Genomic DNA, 15,629 nt, shown 5'->3' with positions numbered 1-15,629 from the left:
CTTTTGGTTTCTGTTTGTATGAGTATCTTTTACCACCTCTCTAATCCCAACTTTCAGCCAATAAGTGCTATTTGGCTTTCAGAGTTTTTTTGCTTTTTCCTTTCAGCACTTTGATAATGCCATCCCATTCTCTTTTGGCCTGTAAGGTTTCTGCTAAAAAGTCTGCTGTTAGTCTGATGGGATTTTCTTTATAAATGACTAGACACAATTCTCTTGCTGATTTTAGAATTCTCTCTTTCATTTTGACTTTAGACAATCTGATTATGTCATGATGAAGTCTTTTCTGCAATGTATTCTCCTGAGGACTGCTGGGCCTTCTGAATCTGGATGTCTAAATCTCCTGCTAGGCTTGGAAAGTTTTCACCAATTACTTGGTTGGCTAGGTTTTCTAAACTTTAAATCTTTCTTCCCCTTGGGAATACCAATAATTCATAAGCTTAGTCACTTTACGTAAGTCCCAAATGTCCTGGAGGCTTTGTTCATTCTTTTACTCCCTTATGAACACAGACACAAAATTCCTCCACAAGATACTTGCAAATCAAATCTAAAAGCACATCAAAGATAATATACCATGATGCAGGGTTTCTATCTCAGGGGTGCAAGAATGGTTCAATATACACAAATCAATAAATGTGATACTTCACATGAACCAAATTAAGGACAAAAACCATATGATCATTTCAAAATACACAAAAAATGCATTTGATAAAATTCAGCATTCCTTCATGATAAAAACCCTCTCAACAAACTAGGCATAGAAGAAACATACCTCAAAAGTAATAAAGGCCATCCATATATGACAAACCCACAGCCAACATCACACTGAATGAGGAAAAGTTGGAAAGATTTATTGTAAGAAATGGAACAAGACAAGGATGCCCACTTTCATCATCCTATTCAACATAGCACATGACATCCTAGCCAGAGCAATCAGGCAAGAGAAAAAAAAGACATCCAAATTGGAAAAGAGGAAGTTGCATTATCCCTGTTTGCTGATACGATTATTTTTTAAGACATGAGTTCTCGCTCTCTTGCCCCAACTGGAGTGCAGTGGCATAGTCATAGTTCACTGCATCCTCAAACTCCTGGGCTCCAGCTATCCTACTGCCCCAGCCTTCCAAGTAGAGGTATTACAGGTGCATGCCACCATATCCAACTAGATGGTATGATCTTATATCTAGAAATGAATTCAAGATATAAGATCAACATACAAAAATCAGTAATTTCTATATACCAATAACTAGTTGAGAACAAAATCAAGAAGGCAATCCCACTTATAATAGCTACAAAAACAAACAAACAAACCTAGGAATATATTTAACCAAGGAGGTAAAAGAGCTCTATAAAGAGAACTAGAAAACACTGATGAAAGAAAATGTAGACGACACAAACAAATGAAAAAACATTCAATATTCAGATAGGAAAATTGACATCATTAAAATGACAACCCTATCCAAATTAATCTTTAGATTAAATGAAACTGCTATCAAAATACCAATGTCATTTTTCACAAAATTAGAAAAAAAATCCTAAAATTAATATGGAACCAAAACAAGAGCCTGAATAGCCAAAGCAACACTAAGCAAAAAGAGCAAAGCTGGAAGTATCATATTCCCTGTGATACTTTACATTACCTACAAGGCTGTAGTAAACACAACAACATGGTACTGGTAAAAAAAACAGATGCATAGAACAGAATAGAGAACCCAAAAATAATGGCACATATTTATAACCAACTCAGCTTTGATAAAGTCAACAAGAACTACTCTGGAGACAGGACAACTTTTACTATAGGTGCTGGGAAAACTGGAATGTCATGCAGAAAAATGAAACTGGATCTCTCTTACAATATACAAAAATCAACTCGAGATGGATTAAACACTTAAATGTAAGATGTGAAACTACAGAAATACTAAGAACCTAGAGAAAACTCTTCTGGACATTGATCTAGACAAATAATTCATGACTAACAGCCCAAAAGCACAAGCAACAAAAACAAAAATAGACAAATAGGACTTCATTACACTAAAAAATTTCTACACAGAAAAATAATTACCTAAGCAAACAGAAAACCTGCAGAATGGGAGAAAATATAGGCAAACCATGCATCCAACAGGAGACTAATACCAAAAATTTATAATGCAAGGAACTCAAGCAACAGCAAAAAATCAAATAACCACATTAAAAAGTAGACAGGATATGAACGGGTATTTTCCAAGATGACAAATTGGCCAAAAACGCACACATGAAAAAATGCTCAACATCATTAATCATCAGAGAAATACAAATTAAAATCACAAAGAGATATCATCTTACACTAGTCAGAATGGCTATTAAGACAAAGGGAACACTTATACACTGTTGGTGAGAATGTCAATTAGTACAACCTCTGTGGAAATCAGTAGAAAGATTTCTCAAATAACTGAAAATAGAACTACCACTCGATCCAGCACGCCTATTACCGTGTATGTACCCAAAGGAAAAGAAATAATTACATCGAAAAGATACCTATGTTTATTGCAGGACTATTCACAATTCACAATAGCAAATATATGGAATTGACCTAAATGTTCCAACATATGCATGGATAAAGAAAATGTGATATTTACACACAATGAAATACTATTTAGCCATAGAAAAGAATAAAATCATGCCTTCTGCAGCAACGTGGATGTAACTGAAGGCCATTATCTTAAGTGAAACAAGTCAGACATAGACAAATAACGCATATTCTTGCTTGTAAGTGGGAGCTAAAAATAATGTCTCCTCATGGACATAGAGTGTGAAATGACAGACAATAGAGACTCAAAAGGGTGAATGGGTGGGAGTGGGGTGAATGACAGGAGATTACTTAATGGGTACAGTGTACGTTGTTGGGTGATACTCTCAGATACCTGGTTCACCACTGTACAGTCTTATGTATGTAACAAAACTGCATTTGTACCCCTAAATTTACACTCACACACAAAAGAATAAAAATAAACTTAAAAACTCAGAAATTAAATAAACCCTTAGTATTAATGTTTGTGATACTGTTTGTGTATTTAGTGTAAGTATTTGTAACATTTAAGACAATTTTGCCTATTAGGGCAAAAGATCAGCCTTGTAATTCCAATTTAAAATATGTCAGCAGCTGGGCATGATGCCATATGCCCACAGCCCCAGCTACTCAGATGGCTGAGGCAGGAGGATCACTTGAGCCCAGGAATTCAAGGCCAGCCTGGGCAAAACAGCAAGATCTCTTAAAAAGAAAACACCAGGCCAGGAGCAGTGGCTCACGCCTGTAATCTCAACACTTTGGGAGGCCAAAGTGGGAGCATCTCCTGAGGTCAGGAGTTCGGCAGCCCAAAATGGCAAAACTGTCTCTACTAAAAACACAAAAAATTAGCCGGGAGTAGTGGCGGGTGCCTGTAATCCCAGCTACTCTGTAGGCTAAGGCAGGAGAAGCGCTTGAACCCGGGAGGCAGAGGGCTCAGTGAGCCGAGATAGCGCCACTGCTCTAGCCTGGGCGACAAGAGCGAGACTCCGTCTCAAAAAAACAAAAACAAAAAACACCAAACCAAACCCCAAAACAGTAACAAAAAATACTTTTTAAAGTCAGTAGTTAATTAATTTAGACTTGTGGTTTTAATCTGAAGTTTCATTAAGTAGTACTAAAACATAAGATTTCTGATATTTATATGTTCAATTTATTAGCTATCTCTAAGATTTACTTCAATTATTTGTGAAGGTTTGTCAGAAAACTGAAGTATTTGACAAATACTATTACAGTTATTTAAGAAAGTAAAAAAAATTTCGTTTGTAAAAGGAATAAAATTAAATCAAAGTCCTCTTTTAAATGTTTAAATTTACTTAAAAAATAAGACTTGTAGGCCAGGTGTGGTGGCTCATGCCTGTAATCCCAGCATTTTGGGAGGCCGAGGTGGGTGGATCACCTGAGGTCAGGAGTTCGAGACCAGCCTGGCCAACATGGTGAAACCCAGCTCTACTAAAAATACAAAAAATTAGCCAGGTGTGGTGGCGCATGCCTATAATTCCAGCTACCTGGGAGGCTGAGGCAGGAGAATCACTTAAACCTGGGAGGTGGAGGTTGCAGTGAGCCGAGATTGTACCATTGCACTCCAACCTGGGTGACAAGAGCAAAACTCTTGTCTCAAAAAAATAAAATAAAATAAAATATAAAAAATAAGACTTGTAAAGCAAACTTCAAAACTTAAAGAATTTGGGTTTTAAATTTAATTTTAATAAGCTACATAGTAATTCTTAAAACCAAAGGAACTGGTGAATAATCTTCATTTAAAAAGTCACTTTCAAGGATACCAACCTCTTACTTAAGTCTTATCCTTCAAAACCTCAATTCTTCCTCTTACATAATGCTTTCCTCTTTTAAAAAGACAGATCTATCATTCAAATTACTGATTTGTTCTGTTCTAGGGGCATAATTTATAAAGAATGTTTCCCTTTTCAAACTTACTTCTCCTATCCAAGATTATAAGCACTTTAAACAAGTATCTTTGAAAAGCTTTCACACAAGGCAATTCATATATAGTAACTATTGCTGGCTGATGAACTGAATTTTAATAATTATCAGTTTCTTTTTAAATGAACTATTACCTCTGTTACATCCCAATGGTGTAAAAATTGATCCAAATCTGTAAGGTAGAGAAGCACAGGGGAAAGCTGTGTCTGGATGACATGAGGAACTCCTCGAAGGCTCTGAAGCCAAGTCAACTCCTCTTTCGAAAACCCTAATTCAGGTAACAAAGAAAGCCAATTAAAAAAAAAGCAGTGACATTTTTCATAATTTTTTAAAAAACAGAGATGACGTATGTCTTCAAGTGAACATTCTTTAAGCTACCTTGTTTTCTCTGAGCTTCTGCATTTCATGCAATATTTTCAAAAATAAAATGCTAGCAATGAAGACAGTTAAATTCATATAATTACATAAAAGATGTGATCAGACCCAATCTATAATATAGCAAGAAACCGGTTTTACCACTTCTACTAGGGTTTTGACACTTTTACTTAGAGTGAAAGGCATAATCTTTCCAATTAATGCTAGGTTTAAAAAAGCAAATGAGCAAGTAAAAGCAATAATATACTCCTACATATATATCCAATGCTTTAGGTTCTTAGATAATAGCCCTTCAAATGGTTTAAAACTACTCCATCGCCCTAAGTGTTTTTACTTTGACAATACGTGTATAGTTCATTCAACAATTTCTAGTTCCCCTTACCACCTCTATTACACTTGGCCTAACCTACACAAACAACCTGCCAAAGTCACTCCTGAAAGGTAGTTCTCAGAATGATCAGAATACCACTGATATGGCCCAACCCTGTCTACCTGGATGTTCAAATCACTATACTTCTGTAAGCACAACCTAAAGAGGCAGCATCTAGTCTGATAGCCATGTCATAGTACTGACTCCCAATGAGCTTTCTAAAACCACAAAAATCTTTTTGACAACTACTACTATTAAAACACACAGCCTCCCCCACCTCAAATGTACACATTCAAAACTATACAATAAACATATAGGAGCTTACGTTTATCTTCTGAAATATTTATCTTGCTAGATTCAGCACAGTATTGGAACTGTCAAGTTCTTTTTGGACTCTGACACTATAATAATCATAATTATAGTGTCCTCCCCCACCTCAAATGTACACATTCAAAAGTATACAATAAACATATAGGAGCTTACGTTTATCTTCTGAAATATTTATCTTGCTAGATTCAGCATAGTATTGGAACTGTCAAGTTCTTTTTGGACTCTGACACTATATTAACTCTCCTAATTTCAAGTCTTCAGAAAATTTCAAAGAATCCCATCATTATCCAAGTATAAAATGAAAATATTTAAAAATGCATTTAAAATAATAGTACATCAAACTTAAAAATACAATAACATGACATTCAAATAATGCTCAGGGTTTTGATACTCATACTGTAAGAGATTTAAAGATAAATCATCCATCCTCCTGCCTCAGAAGCCTAACAATGTAGGTTAGAAATATTCTTTCGATTTCCACTTACTAATCACAAAAATCACTCCAAGACAGAATATTTATCATCTTCAAAACCGAACCAAACTGATAAAATGGCAAATCTTAGAAGGATAATTGTGATTCACATTAGGTTTTTTCTTTTTTAATCTGGCAAGTGAATGTGGTTACCTGTAAGTGTGGAAAATAAGAAGCTGAAATAGTCCACATCACTCATCAACCAGTCTTTAGCTAAATACTTCCATCCAGAAAATGATGATCTATGAAAAACAAAGGGAGAAGTATTACCAGAAGTGACCAACTTGACAGACTTTTCAAAGGTAGCACAGTATATAACCATTTTTCTTTACTGAAAACAAGTTTGATTTCATAGCTTAAAACCCATATATGCCTTGTATTAATTTCATATCCAAGGGCTCAAGTACCATAGCAGAAAAGTTTGAAATTCAAACATATTAATATAAACTTTCATTAAAAAGCATACTTGATCAACATATATAGTATAACAGAAAATTTCCATCCCACTTGAAAATCAGACTCTAAGGAGCCAAGATGAAGTTTTGCTTTTCAGTGGTAGGTTCAGCTGCTATGTATTTACTATTTGATTTTTATAGTCTTACCCTCAGCAAACGAGTTATGTTTAAACAAGCTTCAGCTTCCTACATAACTAAGCAAAAGTATCTTAATTAGGCAAAGAAAACTTATCTTTAAAGCCACTGCAAGGCAACTGTGTGTTCTTATTCTTAGTAAAGTTGTAACTAGGTCTATTTCACAATAGTGCAGCTAAGGTATTGGCAGAGGACTCAAAAGGAATAGCTAAATGTAAAACAGCTTCTCATTAAATGAGGATTATTTGGTTCCTCCTATGAGATCAGTTTCTAGTGTCTCCTTTAAAAATTCCCTTCAAGGTAAAGCTAGGAAGAAAATAGATGTCAACCATGGGTGTTGCAGAAAGGCTGAGAATAATCAGACAAGCTGATACTAAAAATTTTTTATCACAGACATCTGAATAAATATCAAACAAAATTATGAACTTCTAATTCACCTATAAGCACTTAGTAATTTTTTTACTGTTATAATAATTGCACTTATATTTATTAATATATATATTTTTTGAGATGGAGTTTCACTCTTGTTGCCCAGGCTGGAGTGCAATGGCATGATCTCAGCTCACTGCAACCTCCACCTCCTGGGTTCAAATGATTCTCCTGCCTCAGCTTCCTGAGTAGCTGGGATTATAGGCGTGCACCAACATGCTTAACTAATTTTTTTTTTTTTTTTTTTTTTTGAGACAGAGTCTTGCTCTGTTGCCCGGGCTGGAGTGCAGTGGCCGGATCTCAGCTCACTGCAAGCTCCGCCTCCCAGGTTTATGCCATTCTCCTGCCTCAGCCTCCTGAGTAGCTGGGACTACAGGCGCCCGCCACCTCGCCCGGCTAGCTTTTTGTATTTTTTAGTAGAGATGGGGTTTCACCGTGTTAGCCAGGATGGTCTCGAACTCCTGACCTTGTGATCCGCCCGTCTCGGCCTCCCAAAGTGCTGGGATTACAGGCTTGAGCCACCGCGCCCGGCCGACTAATTTTTGTATTTTTAGTAGAGATGGGGCTTCGCCATGTTGACCAGGCTGGTCTCAAACTCTTGACTTCAGGTGATCCACCTGCCTTGGTCTCCCAAAGTTCTGGGATTACAGGCGTGAACCACTGCACCTGGCCTTATTAATATTCTTACGGAGGGGACGGGCATAAAATAATGAAAACACTCTTCTTGGGTGTCATTCCCAGGTGATAAGCAAAGGTCTATGGGGCAAGAGCACAAACTAAGGGGGTTATAAAAAGTACAGATGCTCAACAGAAAGAAGTACAAAATAGTGGTTGGAAAACAAACTATTACCTTCTTGAACTCAATGAAAACAGGAAGCCACTGTGCCATCCAGTGGCCAAAAGGGGCAGCAAATTTATTTAACAGCCTATTTAAAATTCTGACCCTGTGAAAAGTGATAAATGACAAGCAATATAGCACACTGTCTTTAAAACTATGAAAACCATATATACTTTCTAAGCCTGAACACTTCTGTGAGCAAAAGAGGGTGCTGGTGCTGATTATGCTGGGTCAAAAGGAGTAAAATGGAACTGTTCCTGGCAGACCAGGTCATATGTTCACCCTGTTTGAAACCCGAGCCAAACTTCCTGGTACAAGCCAATTTCTCCTTCCTCAGAGATTTTATCTAACACCACGGAGCATCTTTCCATATCTATGCTTTCTGTTCCCCCAATCTGGCTATAAATGAATTGGGGTAGTGGGTAAGAACTGAGAAAAGGCCACTGGATATTATGATGAAACACCACAAGTAGAATGGTATGAGGAAAACATCAGATTATAAAAAAACTATAACTGGCTGGTAAAAAGGTAGAGACAGCAATTCCAAACACATTTTTTAAAAGCTGAGATAAAATAAACATGAAAGATTTCTAGCTGATGGGTTTTTAACACATGGAATCCCTGCTTAGGTGGTACATGTCCTGCCGTTAGACAAATGCTTTAATACAGACGGCAAGGTATCAGAACTACAAAAATTGAGCTAAACTTGATCTCACAGACCAATTAATGTGACAAGATAAAAATCAGAATTGAGTAAAGGAGTATTGCAGAAAAATCAATCTGGCAACAGTGCACAGGATGCATGGGACTGAGAAGCAATATTTTAAGAGTGTTAGTGGCAAATAATTTAAAAGTTGACTTTTATAGTCATGGTCAAGAAGAGGAGTTATTTTGAATAAAAAACTAAAGATATGAAGTAACCCAACATATATATGTCTGAATGAACTAACCTTCAGTCCTTTTTTTAAGATGGAGTCTCCCTCTGTCACCCAGGGTGAAGTGCAGTGGCACTATCTCAGCTCACTACGACCTCTGCCTCCTGGATTCAAGCAATTCTCCTGCCTCAGCCTCCTTAGTAGCTGGGGTTACATGCACGAGCTGCCATGCGCAGCTAATTTTTGTATTTTTAATAGAGATGGGGTTTCACCACGTTGGCCAGGCTGGTCTCAAACTCCTGACCTCAAGTAATCGCCTGCCTCAGCCTCCCAAAGTTCTGGGATTTACAGGCGTGAGCCACTGCGCCCAGCTAGTCTTATTATGACCCTATGAAAAGTGATACAATGATAGTGCCATGGGCTCAACAAGGCTAAAAAGTCCTAATTTTGTATTCTTTTTAAAAAGGGACTACTTTAGATGGGAATAATACACCTATATAGAGAGAAGTCTACTAATGGACTCTGTACAAATACTAAAAAGCAAAATTTAATTTGGCAGACTTTAACTACAATGATAATCGTTTAAATGTGAGTCTGTATTATCAGTATTTGTAAAATTAATATATTTTCCCAATTCTCGCCACTGATCGCCACAAAAAGATAAAAGCAAAAAAAAAAAAAAAAAACCCAAGATTTTAAAAAACATCTTTGACAAAACTTACTAAACATAAGTGAACAGATGTTGAGGAAGACATTAAATGCATCTTCCAAGGAGAATCAATTTCAAGAAACATTCAAGGGGTGATTTAACTGAACTGAATCTAAGTTATATCTAAGGAACAGAGTGCCCTCTACTGGAAGTCAAATAAAAAACAAGCACTTAAGTTACAGAAAAAAACTTTAAAAATTTAACTTTTAAAAGGCCTAGCACTTTGCTTACACAAAACAAAGTGCAGTTTTTTTTAGTATCTAAAAAGAAAAAACATGGTAAACTAATCAATATTTAAAATTCTTAAAAAAATATGTCCAGGCCCCTTTAATGGGCATATACAAGGAAGAAATAAACCTAGAATTTTTAAATACAAACAATATTTTATTTACATGTTTTGTTCTCTGTTTTGGTAAAAGGCAAATTTACTGTCAGTTTTGAAGCACACTTCCAATGACCAGAGTTAAATATCTGTCCTATACTGGTATGAAGAAAGTCTATTAAGAGTAAGCTACTCTTATCTACCTGAGATAGGGGATCTATACAAGAAAACTTTTCAACTACAGCCTAGATTTCTATTTCTGCCTAAAACCACATCAGACCCTTCCCATTAGACCCTTCCCACAACCAGTAATACCGCTGAATACTAAAATACTATGACTGAAGATGTACACATGAGGATACTTCCAACACGAGCAATATAAAACCTTTCAGAGTTTCAGAGTAAAATGGCTATGGAAAATGGCATGTAGTGCTAGCTACTTTGGAGGCCAAGGCGGGAGGATCTCTTGAGCCCAAGAGTTCAAAGCTGCAGTGAGCTATGATCATGCCACTTGCACTCCAATCTGGGTAAGAGTGAGAACTTGTCTCTTGAAATATTAAAACTTTTTTTTTCTGAGATGGAGTCTCGCTCTGTCACCCAGGCTGGAGTGCAGTGGCACCATCTCGGCTCACTGCAACCTCCGCCTCCTGGGTTCAAGCAATTCTTCTGCCTCAGCCTCCTGAGTAGCTGAGACTACAGGCACGTATCACCATGCCCAGCTAAGTTTTGTATTTTTAGTAGAGATGGCGTTTCACCATGCTGGCCAGGCTGGTCTCAAACTCCTGACCTCGTGATCTGCCCACCTTGGCCTCCCAAAGTGCTGGGATTACAGGCGTGAGCCACCGTGCCTGGCAAAACGTTTTAAGAAAGGTTAAAATGGTAAATTTTATGTTATGTTTATTATACCACCAGGAAAAAAAAAGTGAGAGATTACAAGTGATTCCTGGTCTCAGTCCATGAGCTTATTTAATTCACTAGCTACATTAAATTCTGAGCTCTCTGAAGAAAAGGTCTATATTGCAATTCCATAACAACAAAGGTTTGAAGTACGACACCCTCACCTACCAATATATCCCTTACTACACACTTTTGTTAATTCTATTTCAACTCTTATTCCAACCTATCTATCAAAACCAAGTAATTTGAAACCGTCTTACTCTTGTGAACTTACTCTACCTAGTGATATCAACAGTTTTAACTGTTGCATTAAGAGTAAATGAAGGTAGTATATGCGACTTCAAAAGCCTTCCATACTTCACAAATTACCAGTAAAAGGGGGAAAAGATTATACACTTAAAATACAGCTCACTTGAGCATGCTACCTCATGTGCAGTATCCCGATAAGCATGGCAGCCAAACTTGAACTGAGTCTTCCCATAATACAGCAACGACTTAACCGAGAAAGCAGATCAGCAGGCAGACTGGGTAGGAAATATACAAGCTGAACCAAACGCTGCTGAGAGTCTGCAGGGAGAACCACCACAGCACCTTCTTGTGGATCTAGTGAGGTAGATAGACATATTAACATCAACTATGAAAGACAAGCAAACCAGAGATTAATAAAGCAGATCAATTATTTCCAGTGAATTATAGGCTAACATTTTATGCTGAATTTTATGCCGAATATCCATTACATAAAAGCATAATTATATTAATATCATCAAACACTTATGTACAGCTTGTTAAGCTACTGCATAAAATAAAATACCAAACATAATTTATTTAAAGATTTAATATCCAAGTGTCTTGTTAGAAATAAAAACTTTCATGGGGGTAAAGAGGAAAAGAGATTGGGCACAAAGTAAACAAGCAATTTTGCTAAACAGTGACAATTACAACATCAACCTGACTTAAAGCAAAAGACTAGGTTTGCTGTGTGTATATATACACCTACATATATATGACCAATATTGAAAAATACATATTTAAAACTATAACCCACAAAAGGTGGAAACCACTCAAAAATGTTCATCACTAGACAAATGGATAAACACCAGTGACATATCCATACAATGAAATACTACTCAACAATAAAAAGGAATAAAGTATTGAAAATATTATGGTAAGTGAAACAGGCCAGACACAAAAGGCCCCATGTTATGTAATTCCATTTATAAGAAATATCCATGATAGGCAAATCCATACAGACAGAAAGTAGATGAGTGATTTCCAGGGGCTGGGAGAAGAAAGGAGTAAGGATGAACTTCCAATCAGTACAAGTTTCTTTCTGGGGTGATAAAAATGTTTTAGAATTAGACAGTGGTGATAGTTAGTTGCACAACCTTAGGAATATAGTTTTTAAAATTCATTGAACTGTATACTGTAAAATGGTGAATTTTATAGTATGTGAATATTTCAATAATGATATGTATACATACATCCCAGTTGTTCTAATAATTCTGCTTAAAATATTAGTTAAGTCAGTTCCAGATGAATAAATAATATATGAAAGTCATACAAGATATTCATTATAATTAATAATAAAGATATGTCTTGCCATCAGAGCAAAGGAATTTTTAAGTATCAGATTAGTTTTGAATTTATGAATAGCAAGTGGTTTGAAAGACAATTTAAGAATGCAATAAGCATCAACAATCATTAATCTTCTATATCCTAATAAATACTGAAAATGAATTTGCTGTCTGATGTTTTGTTTTGGCAGTTTAACCATGGTATTACTAATTTAGACTAAGGGAAAGGCGAAACTACAGAGTTCCCCTTAAAAACTTATTTTGTGTATCAGGGTGGACCAATGACTACCTACGCCATTAAGCAAATGAACTCTTACCATAAATTCGGAGGGCAGTAGCTTGTAAACTTTTTAGTAATTCTTTATTTGCTCGTGCTGCAGCGGTATGAATGATATCAATAAGCTGTGTAGAGAGCTCAGGATTTCGGGAGCCAAGATGAGCAAGTTGCAATGGTAAACCAGCCAGCCAACGGGATAGCACTTTACTACGATATCTTAGAAAGGCCAAAGACATTTTTGTAATTCTCAAAGACAAGGGAAATAAATTTAAACCAAAAAAAAAAAACAAAAAATTTAAATATATCACAAAGTGACTAATTATGTACCAATAATACCAAATTTATTCATTTAAACATTTGAGAACCCACAAGATGCCAGCATCATTTTCCAAGGCTTTAACCACTAAATTAATGTTAAATGGGGCAGTATCTAAATTGTATTCTTATTTTGAAGGATAAAGACACTTAACTATTTATCCTAATTGGTGGTGTTATACTATATTAACAAATGTACACATTCACCGTAAGTTGCTCCCATACAAAATGGCTTCAAACTTGTGCTATTTTTATTTCTTTAGAATACTTGCTGGAGTGCAAATGTCTTGAATAACAGTGAACATTTTTACTAGGTCCCCTGAAAGGTTGGTGATTCTATCATGGACTTCGCTGTCAAGACAGACCTGAACTTAAGTCTCAGCTCTGCTATACATTAGCTATATAATACTCACCAATTTATTTATTTTCTGCTTCCTTCTGTAAAATGGAAGCTAACAGTATTCACCTCACAGTAGCAGTATGAAGATTACTGAGATTATGTAAAGTACTTGGCTTAAAGTCAATACACGAATATGTTACAACAACTACCTATATATGTTGAGGTCTCCCAAATCTCTATCTTCCTCTCAAACATTTCTGACTATGCCAAATAAACCTCAAACTCATCTTACTGAAAAATTCCTTAGTCCACTCTTTTGTTGTCTCTAATAGCACCAAACTAAGCCAGAAACTTTCTCATCTTCTATTACCCTCACTCGTATCCCATATGCCTCAATATGTCACTAATGGCTAGAGATTCAACCTCCGTAATTTTTATGGGAAGGGAAGAGAAAGGGCTAAGATGGTTCCAACTGTCCCTTAGCTATAAGTGGACAGGTGGAAATGCATGCCTAAGCAGTCTTTTATCTGTTCAGATATGGGTATAAAGTTTACTGGCACTTTATGTATGCTTCTTTTAAAATTTTATATCATTTCCTAAATGCAAACAAGTAGGATTAAAAAGAATGAACTTCTCCAAAGATTTAATCTCTCTAAAATTATTTAAATATTTAAACAGACGACAGAAAAACTCAGCAAGATAAAAAGAAAGGAAAAATAACAAGATTTTACCTGAATCTACAAGATCTCAGTTCTTCTGTCTGATAGATTTTACTGAAAAACTTCAATAACAAAGTCCGAACTGGAAGGATAAGGCCCCTCTGCTGATATAATGTATAAACTGCCTTAATAAGAGTCTCTGTGTCCTCTACAAACAGAAAGAAAACAACTTGCATATGAATCAAAAAATGTTTTAACAGCCCCCAAATTCCTCTGAATGCACCGAAATACTTTACTTTGTTCCTATGGCAAAGCCATTTTAGCCACAAACTGACAACTACCACTGAAGTCCTATAGCAATGGCCTAATAAAAAAAGTCAAATCAATCAGTAGTTACAGTATAAATTTTCTTAACAACAAACCTAGGAATGACAAAAACCAGAATATTAGAAAGGCGATTTAGATGGGAACTACATAGGAAAACTTTGTTTTTAAATCAAAGAATAAGTAAGCCACTCTAAAACTGACTTAATATAACTTAACATCAAGCTAGAAGAAAGGTAAAGAGACAGGGAAGATTCATGCCATATGAATCAAGGGAAAAAGTTCTCAAATTCTAGTCAAACTAGATCAGAAGAGGGTAGAGTCTTTATCAATTTGCTTCAGAGTGGACCTACCCACTTACAGATACTCTGAGCCATAAACAATTTCAGTGTTCAAGTAGACAGTAGCTACCTTCTAGGGCTGAATATAATTAGCCTGACTACATGGAATGTTTACAAGCCATCATTTCAAAGCTAGACCTTAAGATAGCACATGTAAGAGCTCTACTCTTAAATAAGGGCAAAGTAGCATCACCTACCTCTGTTTGGTTGTATTTGCATTAATCTCCAGGATACTCCCAGCAATCTGTTCAGTTGCTTACTATTTAGCCTAGAGCCATCTTCAAGGGTCTCTGTTACAAATTTCCTTATCATTTCTATCCAACTGCAATCCTTCTGCAAAGTTGATGCATTTGCCAGGGAGACCATGATATCAGACAGTGTTAAATTCAGTAAGAGATGATCTATGTTATTGGAGAGAACTGTGCAATGCTTGATGCTAGAAACAAAGACACACACATCTATAAAGCGTTACGTCTACCATGCCTGCTTCATTAGAATACTTAAAATAATCTATCAGTGGAGTTTTAAAAAATTCCCTTCTAGAATTAATAGATGGCCAAGAAGATAGGTGCATAGGCAAGACTTAGGCCACAGTTCTACAAATAAACCATTTCATTAGGGAATCAGAGTTGTTAAGAAGGTACAGAGTGTATACAGCTCAATTCATTACTCAAGGTGCTATTCACACAAAATGTATATGCTCTTATAATATTGCCTGTGAACTTGAAAGATAAAACTTAAAAACCCTGACACACCTGATTTAAGGCAGATAATTACATTTGGATGGAAATCACAGCAGATCTTGGCTCTGCTTTTAACTAATCATCTGACTTAAAAGAATCACTAGTCTTTCCTGGCCATAACTTTCTCATATGTGAAATAAGGAGACATATCCAGGTAAGCACTGATTTGAAACAATTTTATAATTCACATATTAATATCAGTTTATTCACTCTAGCCAAACAAAACCCAATTTCAAAAAACCTGAAATAAAATATTTTAATAAAAACAAAATTCGCAACTTAGAACATACTCATTTCAGACTGTGGTATATTCAACAGCAGAGCTTATTTCTTTCATGTTTAGAAAAACATAAAGCTGGCTGGACGTGG

General features: G+C 36.0%; 2 protein-coding genes across 3 annotated transcripts in view; one reads left to right on the top strand and one right to left on the bottom strand.

Moving 5' to 3' along the window:
• The window catches only part of TEX10 (testis expressed 10), a 51,276-nt gene that overhangs the window by 13,786 nt on the left and 21,861 nt on the right, over positions 1-15,629 (bottom strand). For both annotated transcript variants that reach the window (XM_023202738.2, XM_023202744.1), the window contains exons 6-11: positions 14,715-14,953; positions 13,925-14,060; positions 12,579-12,754; positions 11,113-11,290; positions 6,181-6,269; positions 4,615-4,748 (exon numbers count right to left, since the gene is read on the bottom strand). In XM_023202738.2, coding sequence (XP_023058506.1) covers positions 4,615-4,748; positions 6,181-6,269; positions 11,113-11,290; positions 12,579-12,754; positions 13,925-14,060; positions 14,715-14,953 — 952 coding nt within the window. The remainder of the gene's footprint in view (positions 1-4,614; positions 4,749-6,180; positions 6,270-11,112; positions 11,291-12,578; positions 12,755-13,924; positions 14,061-14,714; positions 14,954-15,629) is intronic.
• The window catches only part of INVS (inversin), a 234,441-nt gene that overhangs the window by 211,042 nt on the left and 7,770 nt on the right, over positions 1-15,629 (top strand). The gene's annotated exons all lie outside the window — the stretch shown is intronic.

The sequence above is a fragment of the Piliocolobus tephrosceles genome, chromosome 14, assembly GCF_002776525.5.
Source record: "Piliocolobus tephrosceles isolate RC106 chromosome 14, ASM277652v3, whole genome shotgun sequence".
Lineage (NCBI taxonomy): Eukaryota > Metazoa > Chordata > Mammalia > Primates > Cercopithecidae > Piliocolobus > Piliocolobus tephrosceles.
The sequence above is the reverse complement of the archived record's forward strand: the minus strand, read 5'-3'. Positions and strand labels throughout refer to the sequence as shown.